At 45.4% G+C, this 22,358-nt stretch overlaps 1 protein-coding gene across 1 annotated transcript in view; it reads left to right on the top strand.

Moving 5' to 3' along the window:
- The first annotated feature begins 15,643 nt into the window (after positions 1 to 15,643).
- RAB20 (RAB20, member RAS oncogene family) overlaps positions 15,644 to 22,358 on the top strand; it is a 29,256-nt gene continuing 22,541 nt past the window's right edge. The window contains exon 1 of the mRNA XM_080375552.1: positions 15,644 to 16,041. Within this exon, the coding sequence (XP_080231678.1) occupies positions 15,870 to 16,041 (172 nt within the window). The 5' untranslated portion in view covers positions 15,644 to 15,869. The remainder of the gene's footprint in view (positions 16,042 to 22,358) is intronic.

The raw sequence follows: 22,358 nt of genomic DNA, 5'->3' as shown, positions 1-22,358 counted from the left end.
AATCATGTGAAGTCATTTCCACCAGGCTGTTCATCAGTATTGCTGACTTAACAGTACTTCTCCGATTAATGGTACCAGATTATTCCAGGAAATAATGTATCAGTTGACCATTTTATCAATGGTCTAAAAACCAGTATACACTCTTTTGTCTCCTTCAATTCAGCAGTGACCCCTAAACCATTTCCATTTCGTTCCTAGGTTCACGGTCATTCTTGATTACTGCAGTGGTAGGCTACGGCCTGTGACAGAGAACACAAACAGCAATATCCCAAGCATGTCAGCATCTCAGCGCAGTGTGACTGCAATACAAATGATTTTTGGACTCATGCTGTGACTGTTCAGGGGAAGAGCCTCTCCACCTCCACCACAGTATCTTCACAGCGCTTACGAGTGGAGCTTTTCCAGAGGGTGAACATCCTAGGTAATCTCTGCTGTTTGAATCATTAGTCTTTGCCAAATATTTCTTGCTGCGATAAGCTTTCAGTTTAATTTGTGGACAGGATCATTCATATTCAAAGTTGCGGTAGCAGAGCTGTATCCAAACTGGATAAATGCTGGTCCTTACTTCCACGGTACTGCTGCAGTTTCATGATGCTGCTGTTCCCTGCCTGAATTAGAGGGAGAAGGATTAAGAGTGCCATAGTCCTCTGCTGACACACTGGGAATGTGCTCCAGGAAAACACGCAGCCCCCTGCTTCCCCAGTCTGCATCTCAGCATTGCCGAGACCAGCCCCGAGCTACACCAGGGTGACCCCCAGCAGGGCTGGGGTGAGACCCGCTGAGCAGCGGGAGCCCCGGGCACAGGCTCTGGGCAGCTCGAGGTCTCCCTCTCCAGGAGCAAGGCTGTTGAAAAGGCAACAGCTGAGGCTGATTGTCAGTTTGCCAGCTTCTTCAGAACGTAAAATTGTTAATCCGGCACTGAAGAAAAGCTTTCTGATTGCAGCCACACGACTGTTAGGCATTTGAGCATTCAGGTTAAGCAGTTAGAGAGCAAAAAGTAGCGAGGAAACACTTAGAGACAGCCGATCTCCCGGGGCTTCAGAGCCGAGGGGCTTCCCCTGACTCTTTGGAGCGAGTGCATTTATTAGCTGCTGGGGAACAGTGGTGACCACGTGACAGTATTTGCCAGAATTTGTCCCCGATACCCTTCCCCGCGAGGCGGGGTGGCCCCTCCGCAGCGCTGTGCGGCGGGGGTTGGGCTGAGGGCTCGGCGGGTCCGTCGGTGGGGGCTGGCGTCCTGCCCGCGGCCACGGCAGCTCTGCCGCAGGGGCTGCTGCCTTTGCCACTGCCACAGCCTGCTTACATGCGATGGGGCTGCAACTTACACCGCTAGAAAGAGGTGTTGCGTTAGTTACGATTTCCACGGCTACTTAATTTCCCTGGGAAGTGCGCGCTTCGAGCCCTGCGCCTATAGCGTGTCCACCTTTCTCCTTCAGCCCCGGCAGACGTTTCCCTCAGCTGGGTGACTATAGCTAGCGGGCACCCGGCGCGGACCGGGACATTGGCAGCTGGGGTGGTCTGTCCCGTTCCTCCTCATCTGCTTTCCTGCTGGTTCGACAGGCCGAGCTGAGGGACGCGCAGGCACAGTGACAAGCCCTACGGCTTTCCAGGGGCTCTTCCAGCGCAGCCAGGGGAACGGGCTCGTTGTGGGGGCCCTCCTCAAGGCCGCCGGTGTCTGTAGCCCGGATGGCCCAGGGGCCGGGCTATGTCTGGGCACTGGTGTCGCGCTGAAAGATGATTCAGCGAGGAGGGGCACCCGGGGCAGCCCGGCTGGGCCCCCGCCGCCGCGAACGGCTGGGGGTTCGGAGGCGGGAGGGAGCAGAGCCCCCGCACGGCCAGCGGGCCGCCACGGCGAGCCCGGCGGGGGAGGGGGCGACGGGTGTCCGCTAACGGCCCCGGCCCCGGCCCCGGCCCCGGCCCCGGCCCCGGCGGCGCGGCTGTGCCCCGTGCTGCCACCTGCCGGCGCCGCTGCCCTGCAAAGCCCCGCAGTGAAACCCCGGCACCCCCAGACCTTCCTCCCCACTCCCCTCCTTTCTGCGCTACGCAAATTACCGCATATGATCCGTTTTCCAAACCCGTCTGGGACCAGGCATATGCCAAGCACTCGCATGACATCCAGCATGTTTTACTCTGCTTTGTAAGGTGAATATTAATAAAGCATGCTGCACGTTTATCAGAGGAGATTTTGGAAAAAAAAATACGTCCAAGAGAAATGGCAATCATGTTTTTACTTTGCAAGAGCTTGTTTCAGAAGTAATTCCTCCAGTCTGTGGCTGTGCCAATACTGTTGGGGCATGTATATTGTATATACGTCTGCAGTCTCAAATCTCCTCCTTGTCCAGATAAAGCCACCTGCCCAAGTTTGCAGCTGTCCAGGACTGCACCTGCTCCCTCCTGCCTGAACATCAAGGGGGTTTTTTTTACATAGGAAAAAAGGACAGTGAACGGACAGGCACGGTGCTTCAAGCATAAAATCAGGACACAAGTTTTTAAGCCTCTAGACTTGGCAACAGAGAGATGCCCTCCCGCCCCATAATACCACCATACCCTCAATGTCCTATTGTGTCTGGAGCCATTCATGTTTCAAGACATGGCAATGCAAATCTGCAAAACCCCCACGTACTGTAGGCCAAGACTTATGTTGTAGATTCTTCCAGGATGTCTTCTGAAAAGGTACCTATCTCCCAAAGGATATCTTCTTGGGATGATCACTACAAATCCCATGGAACTGCAGAAACTGGATTTCTTCTGAACTGTTCCATGGTTGGGAGGATGTAACTTCACATCATCATGGAGGAAGTGAGCATCACAATCACCAAACTCCCATGATTTTGGACAAAATCCTGTGAATTGTAACATATCTGTGAGGGATGGCATGTGTGAGCAGAGAGCTCCTGCTTCCACCTTCTGATGAAAAATGTTCTTAGTCAGAGAGGGGAAGTTGATGCAACACATTAAAATCCTCATTTTCTTAGCCAAAATAGAAACGCCTTTATGGGTATTGCCTGCATTGCAGCCAAATTCATGACTACAGCTCCAAGTAGTTCAGACTGCCGTAATTCCCACCCACAGGCTTCTGCTGTGTTAGCAATAGTAAGGGGTGAAGATACGTTGACTCAGCTCTCCTCTCTCTGACATAACTTGGGTCAAATGGAAAGGATTTTTTTTCTTCATTTTACTGGAAAAAATGTCAAGGCGATGACCTTGAGCATTCAACCATAAAACTGTGGTGTCATGTGCAAATTTGTAATTCATTCCAAATTAATACCTTATTGTGCATTTTAAAACAAACCCCCCCTGGAAGTTACAAAAGGAAACACGGAGTCTTAAAGGAAAAAAATGCACAACAGATACTAACAAAACCCCACCTTTTTTTTTGCCAGACTTGGCCCATGACTATTTGGTATTTTTGATAATGTCATGTAGCCAGTTACCTTAAAGTCTTTTGAAAGTCTGCGTAAACCGTGCTAGCCTTTTTTTCCCCCTGCTTAGGAACACATTGAAAGAACTGTAATCAAAGAGATTTTCCAAGGTGAGACTGCTTGATTAGGCATCAGACTGTGACAGTCAGCACATTTGTGTGGATCACAAATAATGAGCAGAAAGCATGCTAGAAGTGAATACTACATTTCTTTATGACAAAAAGCTAATAGAGAGTTGTCTCAAGTTTCTGTATTAGATATGACAAGGTTTGATATATAAAATAAAAGAAAGACAAAAGGCCAGTTAAAGAAGGGAGATGAATGAGGTAACTCTCACAAATTGCACAATCTGTAGGATGTATTTCTCTAACGCCAGCCATCTTACCATGCCTTGTGTAAGCAGGTTGCTTCACCCTACTCTGCTTGTCAGCTGGAGTAAATTGCTATGGTGAGGTTCTCGTTTCTCTTCACTGACCACAAAGGGAACCCAGACATCTACCCTCTCTCCTTGCTCACGTTTTCTTCTGCCAAGTTATCCTTCCTGCTTTAAGTTCTTTTATTTACCCATGTCCAGAAAAGACAGAGCAGAAATTCAGAGAACCTTAAATGGATTTAACTGAAGGGCTAACACAATAGTAGGTGAAACTCACAGCTAATAAATGGGAAATAATTCACCCTGGGGAGACCTACATTGGCTGACAGGGTTTCCTTACAGGAGGCCTTCAAAAACACCTCTCTTCATTGACTGTATAGCCTATGCCCAAACCATTCAGTCTGGGAACTATGAGGAAGAAAAGCGGTTCACAGGTTGAAAGAATGCAACAGGCTGCTTTCAGGACAAGGTACACTGTATATCCACAGCTCAGGTCAGCTCATAGAATCATAGAATCATAGAACCATAGAATCATTTAGATGGGAAAAACCTTTAAGATCGTAGAGCCCAACTTGATGTTGGATTGCCAAGTCCATCACTAAACCATGTCCCTAAGCGCCACAGCTACACTCTTTTAAATACCTCCAGAGACAGTGACTCCACCACTTCCCTGGGCAGCCTGTTCCAAAGCCTGGCAACTCTTTTGGAGAAGAGATCTTCCCTAATATCCAATCTAAGCTTCCCCTGGTGCAACCTGAGGCCATTTCCTCTTGTCCTGTCACTAGTTATCTGAAGAGACTGCCCCCACCTGCCTGCAACCTTCTTTCAGGTAGTTGTAGGGAGCGATAAGGTCCCCCTGATCCTCCTCCTCTCCAGGCTAAAGCACCCCAGTTCCCTCAGCCGCTCCTCACAGGACTTGTGCCCCAGCTCCGTTGCCCTTCCCTGGACACGCTCCAGCACCTCAGTGTCCCTCTTGCAGTGAGGGGCCCAAACCTGAACACACGATTCGAGGTGCGGCCTCAGCAGTGCTGAGTGCAGGGGGACAATCACTGCCCTGGCCCTGCTGGCCACACCGTTTCTGATACAAGCCAGGATGCTGTTGGCTGCCTTGGCCACCTGGGCACACTGCTGGGTCACGTTCTGCTGGCTGTCAACCAGCACCCCCAGGCCCTTTTGGTGCAGCCAGAGAGGATGGAGTTGATGAGCTTAAACAGACTGATTCAGGAAGCTACTGTCAGGGTACCTACTTTGCACCTATGGTACAGGTGCAAAGGTCCTTTGTGCTGTGGAAACAACAGTTTCCACTCCTACCAGTTTCATGATGAGTTGCTTCTTACAGGATGCTTCCCATTGTGGGCTGAGGTCCTAAGAGCCCACCCATGACCAGTTTTTTTGTTTTCTGAAAAAAAGTGGACTGTAAAGAAGGCTAGAGTACTATGCTGCTAATTCAGAGAAACAGTGTCAAAACTGGAGTCTGGGCTGTTAACCCCTGAGTACACTCTGGTGAACAGTTACTTTTACTGCTACATTTGTTATCATATTATATTAATGCAATTAATATGCACATACAGTAGATGCTAATCTACTCCTCTCTTAGAAGAGGCTGATTTTTTTTGCTGCAATCAGAAACACAGTTTGTCAAGGTCATGAATCATCTCATTCTTTGGAAATAGCTGATCTCAGGACGTGACCAAACCAGCTTCCACTTACTGGTTAATAGTTAACAGTTTATTTCAAGTGCCTGACAAATTCTGGGTCAGATGTCCTGAAAACATTTGAGGGCTCAGAGTTAATGTTTATTTTAGCGGGTGAAAATATGAACCACTTTTTTCTATAGTCTCTTGTGATTCAATTTTATTTCCAGCATGAAACAAATAGGGCACGAGCAGCCACCTGCCTCACCAGGGAGACCTAATAAGAGAGCTGAACAGCAAAATCTCTCAGAAATAGAAGACCAGAAGGCCAAACATCTACCCTCATCTTTGATCAAGTTATGCATCTTTTGCAAAGGTGTTTCAATTCTATAATCTCTTAACTACTATCTCTACTTTTCTTTGCTTAAATCCAGTAGATTATAGTACTTCCTAAATTCCACACTACTTCTTTTCTTCTTTCCTTTCAACTATCTGGGTCATGTCAACTTAAGTTTTATGATCCATCCAGCTGATAACTGAGAAACAAAAGAGCACCTATGGCTTGTTATTGAAAAACTTGAAAAATAAAACCTTAGACAGTTGTTAGCCTTCATGTGTGTCTAATTTACACTAGAGGATGCATTAGCCCAGAATCTGTGAGACCTTTGCAGCCCCTTTCTACAGTCAGCTCCTACCCTGACCGCACCTCAAAATCTCAGTCTCCCCAGATGCGGAGGACGAATGAGCCGTCATTTTCATCTCCTGAAATGCCACAGCTTTTAGATTAATGCTTTAAGACAAGCTGACCCACATTTCTTTTTATGTTTATATGTAACAGTAGCGGTTCAGGGGCTGCTTCATAAAACCATTCCTTTCACAGAGGTGAAGAGAATTCAAGTGGGGAACAGAGCAAGCGTACAGGAGCTCTGCCCTAGTAAATGCTGCAAGTGCTGGAGAGTTAGCAGCTTTGGGACTTTCTGATTTCCATTAGTCTAACCTTTTTATTTTAACGTTTGGCTTCCACAAGGCAAGGAGTTCTACAATGTAATCATGCACTGAGAAAAAACAATTACTTCCTTTGGTTTAAAACCTTTCACCACAAGATTATAATGGCTGCTCTCACTATTGGTAGCTTCCCTCTAGTTTTTCATCCTTTGTATTGGCAATTTGAGGACAGAGGCAATGAGGTAAGTGTTTTAGCTGGAGAACAAACTCCACTTCCATCCCCTGGATTGCCTAAATTCTTCCATTTTAAACAGGCCTTGAGTTTCAAGTTACTGTTCTTACGCTTTCATACGAAGGTTTGTTACAACTCTTTTCTCTGTCACGATTGCAAGATGTGCGTATAATGAATATAAGCTCATTGTGAACTTGCACGCCTTACCCTTCAAAACAGAGGCTTCGACCTGAAGCTCACTGAAATTGATGGATTTTTTCTACCTGCTCTAAAGATCACAGCTAACAAGTGTTGCTGTAATTTCTCCATTTGTACTCTATTGGGTTTTATTTCCTCATAACAGAATTTAAATACAAGTCCATCGTTCTTCACTGAAGAATTTTAGCATAGGCTTATTTTAGATATGCTTTTAATGATTAATAGTACTCTTAAGAGCTAAGAAAATACTTCAGCACTCAGCTGACCAGCAACAGACTATGTGATCAAGTGCTCACTTGACATTTCACTGAGAATGGAAATCTTTGTCTACAGTCACTGACGTCTTCCAACCAGAGTGGATATTCCTATTTATTTTTCTTTTGCCCTCTTCCATTCTCATTTTCCATGTACATATTCTATAATGAAACTTTTGTATTACACTTTATATTCTGTCTCTTCTCTTTTGAACAAGGTCCCTTTTGTTTCACCTTTTAATTTTGATTATTTTTTCCACTTGGTTTCATTTGTCTCTAGTAAACAAATTGTCTCTTTTCTCCTTTTTCTGATTTAAGAATAGTGACCTTGCTATGTTATTTTATAGTAATCTCATCTGAGCTGTAGAGAATTACAAGGTTCTTTATTTGAATTCAATAGAAACAAGCTCACTCCAATAATAATATCTCAAGTTAACATCTCCAGTATGTTCTAAAAGTGCTCTTCATGCTGGTTTTTTCACTCCTTAAACAGACCAGCTTTGACACAAGCAGGTGTTCGAAGTCAATTAGACTATATGTTATTAAATCTGGAATGAGTTTCACCCAACACTTCTGTTTAAGTTAGGGATTTAGGTTAAACAGCAACAAGCAACTTTCTGCAACTTCCTCTATCTCACAGGAGCTGTTTTCTCAGTGTATTAAAAGGATGCATATAATTCATAGTCTATGAAAAAAATATCTCATAATGGAGAGAAACTTTCTCTTTGACCATTTTCCTTCTTCCGTCCTTTATGGTTCCAAGTTATCTCTCCGATTTACAAGTTTCTTGCCCTGGGTGCGAAGGAGGGTTGGGATACCTTATCCTCAAAGCTGCTGGACCCAATCAGTGATGTTTCAGGCCAAACATGGAACTGATTTGCTCCCATAAGCAATTTAAGCAATGTTTCAGCAAAGCTGGCATAAGTGTAAATCAGCACAGAACAACAGAACGGAGTGTTACATTTCTGCAATGCTCTGAAGATGAAAATGTCGTGACAATTCTGATTATTACTGGTAACTAAGTAGCCAGAGAAAGGCAATCTGCAATTATGTTTACTTCCCACTTGGCATTTCAAATGGAAAAAAGCAAGCAAGCAAATTTTCAAATAATATTTTCAGAGCTGAAGCCAGACCAGGAGGTACTAAAGCAATTACTTCAGCAGCTTGCTTTTATAATGGGAGTCAGCAGCAACACGTTTCATTTCTAGGTAACTTCCTAGGCTCCCAAGGAACATGACATCTAAAGTCTGGAAAGATGTCAAAACAGTAGCATGCAATTCACAGCAACTCAGAAACAAAGCACCAAAAATATACTCCTTCAGCAAACATAATTTCTGTCAATTTTTTCCTGAAACAGAACCACATAGAGGATAATTATATTATAGCAGGAGAAAAAAGTTTTGTATTCGGCTGTGAACAGTAGACACTGTTTGTCAGAGTTGATTTTAAAGTATTTTTGCTCTTGAATTTAGAGCAGGATTGTGTCTATATAATTAGATGGGAGAATATTTTTTTGAGGTGGCTGAAGGTCAAATCCCATCATGCTTATTTATACTTTGGCTATGAATAGTTCCACTGATCTCAATAAGACTTCTGGAGGAGTACCCAAGGTGAGTAATGATGAAAAACTTGGTTATTAAAAAAGAAAGGGCAAAAGCAAAACAGAATGGTTTCATAAGATCAATCAACAGCAAATTTCTAAATAGTGAAATTGAAAATGTGCTGGAAAGAGTGACACAGAAATGAATTCCCAGAAACACTATGATGTGAAGGGATCCACTGGGGAGTGGTGTATTTTATTTTAATCGTAAATATATAGTTAAAGACACAGAAAAATAGGAAATTCTTAATGCAGCATCTTTATGTAAACTCTCTACAGGATATTACAGTATGGCAATGTTTCAAATATAATGATGTTGCCCTTATGCTATGTTTGAAATTATTTTAATAAACCTTAGGGTTGTTTTAGTAGGCTTTAGTGCCTGGATATAATGTCTAATACAGTGAAAGTACAACTAACTAGCTATCAACCCAAAGCTGAAATACTCTTGTTTTTTATGTCCTTACACAAGTTAGAAAGCAGCTGGAAGTCCTCTTTCATATCCTAGGATGGAAAGATTTTCTGTTCCAGAAGTAACTTACTAGCAAAATCATCATAGCATCCTTTTTTCTAGTTCTAAATTAGGACTACAAGAGGGCTTGGAAGTTTATACAGTAAGTTTCTAATTTGAAGACTACAAACTTCAGCGAAATTTTCCAGTATCGCTCTCCAAAAACATGCTGATATCAACTATATTTGCATATTCTAATTTCCACTTTGATCATCCTTTCTTCTCTTAATCTCCAAGTCCCATCTTCACACATGTAAGTAAATCATGACTGTCTTTCTACCCCTAATTACGTTAATATTTCCTTTCTAAATAAGTTCTGTTACCCACCAATAGCTGGTGCATCCCTTGCCCAAGGGCCAGATGTAGGTGGATGAAGCAAACACCCGTGAAGGGGTTCCATGCTTTCAGGAGCAATCACTGTGATAAATTTCATTTCACAGTGATCAGTTTATGATTTGAAGGTCACAACGTTATCTTTCTGTAAGGGGATAAAAAGACAGCTGTCCTTTACTGCCAAATGCAATCAAATTCTTTCGACCTTTAACAAGCGCCCAGAGGAGAAGTCCCACTTCTCTCTGCATACTGGTGGTATGGGTGGGTAAGAGTTCAAAGAGGAAGGAAAAAAAGGGATCACAATGGCTCATCTAGCCAAGAGGTGAATTAAAAGTGTAGTAACATGGCTAGAGGCAGGACAAAATATAACTCCTGACTGGATGTGATTATGCCCTGAGGCAAAGTTGTCTGTGACACTCCTTAATGGCCTTTTCTTCCTGACCAGGAACAAGGTGGACAAGCTTGGTACCACATGAATAGCTATGGCTCACAGCCTAGAGAAATGACTTAAAATTAGGGTATAAAACGCAGAAGATCCTTGATATGAATGAATGTCAATAGTAATGAGGTGGGCCTAACTGAAAACACAGGTCTATTTTTCTGTGTATGTGGCTTGTTAAAATTATTCACATGATGACAGTATTGAACTCGCAAATAAAGTTCCTCAAACTGTCACAAACACTGTAACTTCACACTGAAAGGTCACAAATTGTATTTGTTTTGTCATTATTGGTCACTAGGAATGTGCCATCCGATTCTGCCAAACCTGCACACAGATTTCCATTCATGAGCTGCTGCAGTCCATAGGACGTCTCATAGATACATGGATTTGTTTATCATGAACAAGAATCTTGATGAGGTTTTAAGAACTAAAGCACCTTCTGTCTTACTACCAGGTAATTTCCTCCATCCCTTTCATGATGCTGGAAACAGTGAAAAGCTTTTTATAGTCCATAATTCTCTAACTTCTTGTAGGCATATAGACCTCCGTACACATCCAGAGGGCCCTATTAAACTCCAGGAACATGGTGTAATAGTAGGATAGCCTTGGGTTCTCATGTTTTGATGGACTCTGATTAGACCTTAAAATGCTGCAGACAAAGAAAAGAAACCTCTGCAAAACTTGTATTTTGTGTACTTACTAGAACTTCTGCATTGTGACCACTTTGAATCACAATTGCTTACTTTCTGATTGAGCCCCCAGTCCTATATTTCCATGTGATTTGGTGAGTACATCCAAGCTAAGCCCCCCAGAAATTCAGGACAAATTTTTTTTCTTTCACATAGCAGAAAATCTAGAAAGACTAGAACATGGATTCTCTCATACAGTAAAACACACCAATCTATCTAGATAGGTACAAAATGCTGGAGGACCTGGATGATTCTTGGTGAATGGGAAGTGCTAGGGAGGAGAGAATCGAGCAGGCTAGCAGTGTGGACACAGCAGGGCTGCTCCCTCCACATGGTGCTGGCTGCTGGCCGTTCACAAACTCAGATTCCTTGCTGAAGAGAGCTGATTTGAGACCTTGACTCACAGCTAAGCAACGAAGGCTAAGCTAACTTCCTACAGAAGGCCTGGCTGGGGACCTCCTGCTGAGCCCCTGTTTTCATCTGCCTTTCTAGTATCTGTGCATCAGGGAAGAGCTTACTACAGCTTGGTGGCTGTATCTACAAGTTCAGGTTGCTTCATGGTTTCTATCTAAGACCTTCTTTTCAGCTGCCTGTAACAGACAAATTCTAATCATCCAGGTCAGACTTTTCCATGATGAGGATGTCTCAGGTTGGTTAATTTACTTGCCTCATTCTCAGTGTGCTGTGATTTGGACACCTACCAGGCAGAAGTATATGTGCTTGTTCGGTCCTGGTGGAAGAGAGAAGTCCTACAGCTGAGGTGCTCCAAGGGCTTCGAGGGGCAGGGCACGGACACCTGCTGAGGGGAAGCAAAGGCCCATGCACCTCACTGGTGCTAGCGTGAGCTGCAGGTTGGGGAAGGGTCAGGCGGAAGCACAAGGAAAGGGGTGGGAAAAGGAGAGGGAGAAAAGGGTGGAACTGCAACCCTAGAGAGAGCAGACTAACTCCTGATTTGCTGTGCAGGGTGATTTCGCTTGGCTAGGGCATGTAGGTTGTGGACTAACCCATGGGGTGAAGAGGAAGAGCCCAGTCTCTGCAAGGGTAAATATGCAGACAGAGCAGTGGCAACGTGATGAATAGCTCGCTCAGGCTTTGTAGCCTGAAAGAGAACACCTTGAGACTGAGCTGTAGGTAGGGCTGTCTGGAAGATGATGAGTGCAAATATTTCTGTTTAATGAGCATGCACGCTCATTTGCTCATTTAGAAGAAAGAAGTCATAAAGGAAGGCAATAAGCAGAAACAAAACCAGAAATTGCCGTGCCTCGCAAACTGCTACCTGCTTGTAGCTTTTGCAGTGACCTCATGCCTCGCAAAGAGGTGCAACAAATAAACCACTGGAGTGCCAGCACGTTTTGAGGACAAGGAATAAGCCGCCCTTATTGCCCTTCTCTTTTGTTTGTAAGGACTTGCCTAGGATGCACTAGATAACTGAGGTACATGCCTCTGTTTTATGGATTCATCCCTGTTTAAAAAGCAGCAGCGTGTTTCTTTCAGCAGTTTATACCTCCTTTTCACTACCAATAGTCCCACTGAGGTCCCCTGTGGTACCTCCAGAAAGCACTCATCTGGTTATGGATGTTCAACATCCCAGAAGACAGAAACACTGCCAAAGGAGGAAAAGGAGAGGTGGATTGAGGTGCTGAACAGCAAGGCTATAGCAAACCTGTGACACGTTGGGAGCAGCAGTTAGCAGCTGACATGATATACACCTTCAGCCACTTGCTCAATTTGTCTCCAAAAGAAGATCATCTCAGCAAAAATCACCTCTGTTCTGTGACAAACATGTCACCCCATGTGAACTTACAAAATACTCTTAGCCTGGAGACCAAATGGGGCCCATAAGCAGGACAGTGTGTATAAATACCTAGGGAAGGCTGGCAAGGAAGGAAACAACAGGCTCTAATTTTCTCCTGCAAAATTAGGCAGCTTTCATAGTGTGGGAGACTAGAAGGTCGAGTTGCCCTGACGCCAGTACAGCCATTATTGGCTCAGGTTTTTGGCTAGTGCACAAGGCTGACATTCCCATTCTTGAGGGGTTTTTACTCTAGCACAGAAATCGCTAGGAAACTTTAATGTGTTGTCTGCTTCCATAAGCTAGCCCAAGTGTCTGAGTTCCAGAACATCTGGAGACCAGCCATGGTGACCACATCGCCACGCTGTCAGAAAGGCTAATGAGCAACCTCACTGTAATTAAATGGTGTCCTCAGATGCTCTCCAATGAAAAAAAAATGAAGCCCAGACAATATGTGCAGCCTGCATTCATGCACTACCCAGACAGTGAAGTATTCCATAGTCCTTCCTATCAAGCAACTTTTGACATTCTTCATGCCCATACTTACTACAGGGGAGACCTCCTGCTACAGGCCACTCAGTGATTTGGGGAAATCCTCTTGCAACAGGCCTACACATCTGAGGGCTCGAGAGCAAATTACAGGCTCTTAATGTTTTCCCAAATATTTTCACATATGCTCTGTTATTATCTATATTGCATTACAGACTATCATGAGCCATTCAACTTTAACAACAGGCGACTTAAATTGTATGCTGTAGATTGGAGTGCATTCAACAGAAAGAGACGTTGGCTGTAATAACCAAATGCACTGTGCCTAGCAAACGTGTCCTCCTGAGGTCAGTGGAAGCTCAGACTGCTGAGGACTTCACAAACATGAGTCTTCAAAAGCTTACCTTGGGAGCCCTTCTGCGTACCTTCTACATACCTGTCCACATCACCTTTCCCTGAATTCTCCCAAGGATCTGAAACAACACGTGGTACCCTCCAATACTATTGCGCCTGATTATCAGGGGTAGATTACTATGAAACAGAGATGATCCTTTAAGAGGTGAGTGGGAGGTGCACAGTAGTGGGATAATGCTCATCCCTGGCCCAGCCAGAGTCGTCAGCTGTGGTACCAGGTCCAAATGAGTATTGGGCCGGATGGATTTGTTGTCTCACTTAGCTAGGCTATGATTATACAAAAGTAATACATTGCCATCAGTGCAAGTTGGCTGGTGGCACTTTCAGGAGAGTCCCTTGTCTGTCAGACTGCTGCTAGCTGGACATACGCACGCTCAGAAATGTGGGGATGTGGGTATCTGTTTCAAGCAACCATGGAAAACATCTGTGAAGGGAGCGGTGTTGTCTCTTTATCGTGCATGTTATTTATTAACAAAACCTAAAATCCCAGTTGCATTTTCAGCCTATTATTGAAACTGGCTTATGTACTAATTTCTCTGTGTCACTGTTAGAAACTATTGATCCCTGGTTTGGACACCAGAAAGAGCTACATTTCACTAGTACATGCAAATAACTAAATTACAGCAGAATCTTGGTAAAACACAGGTATAATTGTTTTAAGCGCTTCAACTGATATGATTTGGTAGCAGAAGCACTGCTGTAAATCGATAGTCGTACTTAAGCTTTTAGGTGTTTCTTTATTATGTGGACAGTAAATCAAGGCATAAAGTGAGAGTACCTACGCTGAGGATCCCTTTACCCATTCAGATCTTCATGGGCTAAGCTCATTGATAGAAGATCCTTCTTTCCTCTTTCTGAAATGGTGCCTGCTGCTTCAAAAGGGTGTGACATTGCACGTGGGAATTTGCAAATAGCATCCATGCAAAGAGAATGTGTGTTCTTTCTATACTTTCATACCAGGCACCCAGAAGAAACTTGCTAGCTTTGCACACCTTCAGGGAATCACTTTGATTCAGTGAGCTTCTTTTTCCCAACTCTGGGATTGTGATGGGAATCCAGGCAGGAAACAGGAATCCGAGGCAAAGGCTGCACCACACCACAGCAAAATATTGTCATACAATGATGAAAGTGAAACAACCCGGGCCTCACATGGTATTTCACACAGCCCTGAATCACATCCCATATTATTATTTTTGAGTCTCTCGTACAGTTTCCCCCGCCCCCAAATAATTTAACATCTTTGCTCTTTGGGTACCTCCGGTGCTTTAATATCTGGTGGATACCTGATTCTGAACTGAAATTATTTATCACCAGCTACAGCTGCAAAACCACAAATCTGGGCAGTAAAAGCAGAATAAGCAAAATTAACTGGGCATGGCTTAAAAAAATACTGCTACACAGCTATTCCTTTTTAGCAGGTAAGCAAAAATCAAAACACCTAATAAATGCGAAACCCAGACTGGCTAAAAAAATTCTAACAGTTTCAACGTGAGATATGCAAGAGTGAGGATGCATGTTCGTTCATTTTGAAAAGTGCTGCTACTTGAACACTTCTGTGTGGGAGGAGGGACAGGAAAGTAATAACGGCTAAGTTCTCTTAAAAATGCTGTTTACAGTTGTTTCCCCTCCAGTTGGTTTACACATTATCCCTTTCCTTGCCCAAAACTTGTAACATGTTTACTTCCCATCAAAGTATCTTTCCAGATTTCTTTGGCACGAAAAGAACTGATGCAAAACCGATAAGCTAGGTCTCTGGGTGATGTAAATGATGGCAATTCTGACACCCGAACTGGAATTAAGCTGAATTACAGCAGCTGGGCAATTGCCTGTGAAGGTGGGTAGACCTGTCACTTGGAAAATAACCCCTGGTTCCCGCAGAACAGCTAGCTCTCACCAAGGCCAACGTGCCTGGCAGCTCTCACAGCCCCGTGGGACATCCCGATTTCGGAGCAACTTTCTGCCTCTGCCTTCACGCCCTGGGAGGGGAGCGGAGGACGCGGGTTTCCCGCTGGGGCTCGGCGGGCTCCGGGAGTGCTGCGGGGCCGGTTACTTCGTTATCTCCGGCTGGAAGGATTCCGGCAGCCCGGGGCGCGCCAGGATCCCCCGCAGGCTGAGCGTGGCCGGGCTCCGGCCCGACGTCCCCGCAGGATCCGGCCCTGCCGTGGCGGTACCGGGGCGGCCGGGACGAGTCCCGCGGCTCCCCCGGGGCAGGGCTGAGCCGGAGGCCCGGGGGCTTGGGGGTGCGCGGAGCTCTGGCCGCCTCCGCGCCCACGTCCCCTCCCCCTGGCGCCGGCGGGGGGCGGGGGCAGGAGCGGGGCCGGGCCGGGGGTAGGAGGAGCCGGAGCTGGGGCCGGATCGCGGCGGCTCCGGCGGAGCCCCCGAAGTTTGCGCTGCCGGCGGAGGGCGGCCCGCGGGCCTTGTCCCGCCGCTTCCGGGGCTCCGCCGCGCCGGGCGGAGCGGGCCGGCGGGCGCCCGGGGGAAGCGGGCGGGCGGCAGCCGACCGCCGGCAGGACGGACCGGGCCGAGCCGAGCCGAGCCGCGATGAAGAAGCCGGACGGGAAGGTGGTGCTGCTGGGGGACATGAACGTGGGCAAGACCTCCCTGCTGCACCGCTACATGGAGCGGCGCTTCCAGGAGACGGTCAGCACCGTCGGCGGCGCCTTCTACCTCAAGCAGTGGGGGCCGTACAACATCTCCATCTGGGACACGGCAGGTGAGACCCCGCGCGGTGCGGTGCGGTGCGGCCCGGAGGAGCGGAGGGGGGGGGGGTCCCGTGTCCCCGGGGGTGTTTGCCGGCGGGATGCTCCGCTCCGCTCCTGAGGGACCGGTGAGAGCGGCGCTTGCCTCCCCCCCGCCTCGGGCTGGGGCTGCCCGCCGACGCCGCCCGGGTTTCGGTCACTGTGCCTGTGTTTGTCGTTCCCCTCGTTTTGGTTGGGCCCGAACGTAGGAGCTGTCGGTGCGGGGTAGCTGCGGTCGGGTGGCCTCGCTGGGGCAGCCTCGCCTTTCCGAGACCCGGAGCGCAGGACGGAGGGTGAACCCCGCTGTGCCCCGGCGCGGGGGGCCGGCACCGGGGCGTCTGCCCTGCCTGCCCGGTGCTCGGTGCGTTATTTCGGTACTACCGTAAAGCCAAGTCGCCTAAAACGAACAGTTTGGCGGTAGGACAAAGTCTGAAAAGAAACACGTTTTTGACGGGCCAAAAGGGGCCTCACAACTGCTAATCTGTAGCGTCTTTGGACCTGCTTTGCAAAATGTGGGTGTACAGGGGAGGCTGCGGTGCCTGTTTGCTTCCTTCGGCCCGAGCAGACGGCGACTGACTGCACATTCAGGCAGAAGTTGAAGAGGTTACGGCTTCTGTTCATCGCTTCTCTTCTCGCTGCGTGCTTTTAAATGCCCAGTTGATACCAGCTGGTGTCAGACTTTCAAATGCAGGCAGCTCCCGAACCGTTCAGACGTGGCTTGCTCTTTCCCTGCAGGAATAAGAGCCAGCACATAAAAGATTTAATGTGTGGAGAGCATGGGCTGCAGGCAGTTTCTCCCTGGGATGGCAGTGAGGGGTTGTCTGGCCCGCTGTGTGGCTGCAGGCAGCATCTCCGGGATGCGGGAGGGAGGGCGAGTTGTGGTTTGAAGTCCCGAGATGGAGGACGTGGGAAGGCATAGGGTGGAGAAGTAGTTTGTGGTCTTGGTCATATGAATATCTTGGTCTTGGTTATTAGGTCAGGAAGCTCTGCTCTGTCATGCTGAGGGCCAGAGTAGCCTGAAAAATTGGGTCTGTGAGCATTCTTACCGTTAAATTGCTCACGTGAGAAATATCTTGTTCAATGTTTTCCTTGTTTTCACGTTTAGCCAAATTTTGTAAAAATTCGTAATTGGCAACATGGAGAATGCAGGTTATATATTCTTGTGAAACTTGGGGAGCTGCAGCATCTTGCAATATTCCAGTTTCCTCTTGATGACGTTTGGGAGGGAAGTTCATTTGCTGTGTCACTTCATGTCACAATCTAGTCCAAAATGTCTTTTCCTGTGTCAGGAAGGGGGGAATGAAACTGCCGAAAAGTTATGCTGAAACACTTTTTGGAGGGGGGGAGGAAATGGTTAAGAGCTTTTGCTTTTTGCATTTCTTGATCTATTACTATGGTGAAAGCCCTCTGCCAGTAGTTCTGTTTTAAATACGCTTTCCATGTCCTTTGCAGTATTTTTTAATAAAAAATAAATCTCCTTTAGTTCTAGAATTGACATGTTTTACTGTGGGCAGTCTCCTGTGGGCAATTGCTGCTTGTTTCTAGTAGGCCAGACCCACGTGGGTGATTAGCAGTGGGCTTTGCTTCAACAGAGGGTTATCTTGGTGAGATTGTTCTTTGAGAATTTCCCTTATGACCTTCCGCTTTTTTTTTAATCATATGTGATAAAATGAGTCCCTCCAAAGTTTTGTCTTCTGGTTTTCCAGCCCTTTTTTCAGTCGTTTATTCTTATTGCAGTATTTTATTCACTGTTAGTTGAGGATTCAGGTTCCAGCTCTACGTGGGATCTGGAAAGCTCCAGAGCTGGTTCTTCATATGCCAGGTGAATCGCCCAGGCTTGTGTTGTCTCAGGGCAATGCAAGTGGATAGAGCTCCTTGCCTTCCCAGTGGCTGGGGTTCCCTCTGCACCCTGGAGCAGGGCCACTGCCGATGCTGCTGCTGCCTATGTAGCACTGCAGTAGAAGCTCCTGCTGCTTCCCAAGCTCAGCAGGGGAGCCTTGGAATCCTGTAGCAGGATTGCTGAAGCTGTATTTGCAGAGTGCCGGTTGAGAAGTAGTGTTGTTTTGGACTGAGGGCGGCATAACGCATCTTCCTTGCTCTTCTCTGTTGTTGGAGTGAGTACTCAGCCCAGCATCCCCTCTCTTGTGTTTCAGAGGCAGGTATGGGCTCTTGCACTGTCTCCCTGTTGACTTGCGTTCCTGCAGAGCAATGGAAGTTGCCAAGACCAGGCTAGACTGCGTTGGGGCCCGTGGGCTCTGGGCTATTAACAGCTCTCATTAATCTTCTAAGAAATAGCAGCTCCCAGAGCACACATATGCTTTCTTGTGTCCTGTGAAGAAGGAAGGGACCTTGTGGGTGTTGCAACTCTGATGTTAACAAGGGGATTCAAAAGCCTGTGGGTTTTTTTTTTTATTTTTCTTTTGTGTGGACCTTAGGCTTTTGCTGGCCATGTGTCTGCAGTCCTTGGGCTGTGGCTCTTATCTTTCTGTGGTGTCACTGTCTTATCTCTACCAGGTGGGTACCAAGTAAGCTTGGAATTTTTGTAGTGAGGAGGAGTTTAAAATTTAGCTCTTTTGTCTGTTTATTAACCTGACATTGCGTACTACTGAATTCTTGTGAAGCAGTTAATGGGTCATCAAATACAGATACATTGTTTTCTCTGTGTGTGTGAGATATGTAGGGGAATCCAGAAAGAAAAGATCGTCCAGGAGATTAAACATTCTTTAGCACAACAATATGACAAAAGTAGGGTTCAATGTTTGCAGCCTTCTTACCTACCTAAATACTGAGTGCTGGCTCCAGATGTCTGTCTTAATACCCCAATAGTACTTTACACCATGTACAATGTAGAAATATGGAAGATTTTGCCTAGAAAATGAGGGGATGTCTGATAGTAACTGCTACACTAGTTCGATACTGTAGTAAAATACACAATTATATAGGATTAACTGGAATGCATGTTCTTTTTTAATTTTCTTAGTTCATGTTATATTTGGTATGTGAATGTATGTTTATTTTTGTTGTTGCTTGCCAGCATTATTTTGGGGATGTTTATCTCCATAGGAGTCCCCTATATTTTACTTTCAGTTCTGTTTGGTTGGCTATTTGTTATTCTGGTATGGGTTAGGCAGTTGGCTGTAACAATGTAAACCTTGATAAACCAAAGCTTTGTTCCTGTAATAGGGAATTTTGTTTTTACAAGATTAGACTTTAATAATTGATGAGGATATCCGCAGTAGTGGTGATCAATCAAAAGTTAAATATGTGTGGATGTTAGTACTACATCAGTTTAATTGCTGATCTTCTGAATTATTTAAAATGTGTCATTTTTACTCATCACGCTCTCGATCTTGCATCACTTCTCAGTCTGTTATTCAGAAAAAAATCACATTTTTTCCAGGAAGAATTAAATTTGCTTGCCAAAGTGCTTAAAATGTATGTTTCTTATCATTAACACTCAGTAAATCACAGAAGTGCACACCTGACCTGTTCTACCAAGACAGCCCTGAAGTGCAAATCAGTTAGTTATTCTAGGGAGGGCTCTTTTGGCTGTAGGTTCACACCCCTCCTTATCATGGAAAAATCAGCTGCTTAGTCTAGTCTACATGTTTCATATTCTTACCCGCAAGTCTTGTAAAATGGATGTGCAGAAGTTGTCAGACTTGATTATTTTTTTATGTAAATGCTCTCAGAGCAAATAATTCAACATTTCCAGTTTTCCAATCTGATGATTGTGAGAGAAGTTATTTGGCAATTGCATTCAACACAAGGAGACAAATAAGCCACAGATGGAAAAATACTTGGCAGAAGTATCATATGCTTGCTATGTTTCTATGCTCTTTTTTTTTTTTCCTAGCCATCTGCTTTTGACTGTTTCTCCATTGTCAGGGTCTTGGATAGATGGTCTTGTGTCTGACCCAGCATGGCTGCTGTTGTATTCTTGGTTTAGAGAATTATTTATTTACTACTTATATTCTGGTGCTGCAAATTGTATTTGCTGTTCTCTATTGGGGTCAGTTAGTGCAAAGGAGTAAAAAAAAAAGTGCATAAACTATACAAAAAAGAGAAACTGTAAACTTTTAGGAAGGCTTAGTCTCCGAAGCATTTGAGTGTATCCTTTGAGACCTTCATAGTACTATGCTTGAAATAGTATTTTTCTGAACTAAGGAAGGTAAGCAACAGCATCAGCCAGAAGAACTTTCTCACTTTAAAGGATTGAAGGCTGGAGATTCAGGATGTCAAAGCTATATATATGTATATGTATGTGTATATATATACCTATCTATCTTGTAGTCAGTGCTGACAGCAACTGTGGAGTAAACCAAAACGTCCTGCTGGGTGTTGATGGTACGCAGCTCTGAGCTAGCACGTAGCCTTTTTATCTCAGGCAGAGCAAACACACCCTGAAGTTCTGAGGGTCTCTGTCCTGCTCCACCTTTAAACCTGGAATATGAATGTGTTTATTTTTCTTATGAATACTTTAATATTATACAATAATATACAATAATATATTATATAGAAAAATAAAATATTTTTATTAATAATTATTAATGTTAGCTGCAGCTCACAATGTTGTGGGAGTCTTCTTGGGTGTTCAGGCATGTTTTCTGATGCCTTGATATTTCAAAAGGAAAAAGTTGTTTGTGTATTAGATTTCAGTCTCTCTAAATTGGCATCTGCTCATCTCACAGATAAGTGGTGCTCCCAGCAGCAAGATTTCTTGATTATTAGTGGTCATGTTCCCTGTGTTGCTGGCATAGTATTAGAGTGGCCAACTGGTAAGTTAATGACAAGTATTTCATAAAGTTCACTTTCTGATCCTGTAATTGTATTTTAAGAAAGAGGCTGGGTTTTGTACTTACCAACAGATAGTCATGCAGCATTATAATGGGGAAACGTGAAGGTTAACTGGGAAAGCAAACTTCCCTTCTTTTCCTTCCTTTTATCTTGAGCTAGCTGTCTGCATGTGAGAACTGATTTGACTGTTTTCTTCTGTGAATTCTCAGCTATCAGTTCATATTTTTACACCCTCCACTCCTCTATTTTGCACCTGCAGATTTTTTTGGTAACTTTTCACTTGTCAAAGCTGGTAGGGAGAAGGGGGATAAACATAGCCTGGAAAAGGCTTTTTGGTGGCTTGGGTCAGCTGCAGTTTATCTGTGTAACAAACGCTTACATCTCTTGTGGCTGGTTTGCTGGTGTCTGATGGATTGTGCTGGTGGGCATGTGTGAACTGCTTGGAGTTTTGGATCTCTGATCACCAGCTGCCTGTGCTGAGCCTTCTGGGGCTAGGTGTGAGTGCTTAGTTGGTAAGAAGCGTTAGGTTCCTCCATCCCTTCATTAGGCTTTGAGTTCCCCCCTCCCCCTGAATTTATTTGTTTCGATGTACACTTCCTTCTGCACATGTTTTTCTCCTGGAAGAGGGGTGGCCCAGCAAAGTTCTCAGAGGAAACCTGGGATGGGTCTGTGCTTGGAGTATGAACTCAGCTCAGGTGGGCTGGCCTCGGTGCTGCCCCGGAGGCAAACCTTCCTGTGTGGCCACCAGCGTCCACATTGGCTGTAGGGATGGAGGGAGCATGGTCCTCCATCATATTGAAACAGAACAAAGAAAGAGTTGGATTAAGTGGCATATTTTCCTCACAAGTGAAGACTGATAGTAGCTACTCTGTGATGTTCTGCTGGTTTTGATTTTTGGAAGTAGAGGATTACAACAGCGGAAAAGAAGCTACTCATGAGATAGACGGTTTAGGTAGGTTAGTCCAAGCCAAAGAGGACTCGGAGGCACGTGCCTTTCTGAGCCTGATGGAATGGTGACAGAGAAGCAGTTGGGGTTGGGTGTTGCTGAATGTGTGATGAGGTATCTTTAATCAAGGAGGTGGCTTGTTGGAAGGGTTTAGGGGATATCACCTCAGAAATTGTCTTGGGCATCAGGGATCATTTAGTGAGGAAGGTGGCTGAGTGTGTATGTGTGCTCAAGAGGAGGCAGCTTAACAAGATATGAGACGGAAATGACAGAGAATAAAATGCCTTAAGTTTGTTGCCAATGAGTCATGGCTCTGGGGCCGGTTGCCACCAAGAGGCTTTGATTTTTTGCCTGTTGCCTTTGGGAAAATTATCATGCAGAATATGGTGTTGGCCCCTGCGTATTAGTTGTTCTTAATTGTTGCATGTAAAACAATGGCAGCTGAGGACCAGCGCCTCATACACAAATAGTGTGGCTTCCCTGGAATTACTGGGTACAGTTATAGTCCCCCACGTCTTTTTCTTTTTCAAGAAATTTTAAGAGCGGAGG

The sequence above is a fragment of the Falco punctatus genome (genome assembly GCF_963210335.1).
Source record: "Falco punctatus genome assembly, chromosome: 2".
Taxonomy (NCBI): Eukaryota; Metazoa; Chordata; class Aves; order Falconiformes; family Falconidae; genus Falco; species Falco punctatus.
The sequence above is the reverse complement of the archived record's forward strand: the minus strand, read 5'-3'. Positions and strand labels throughout refer to the sequence as shown.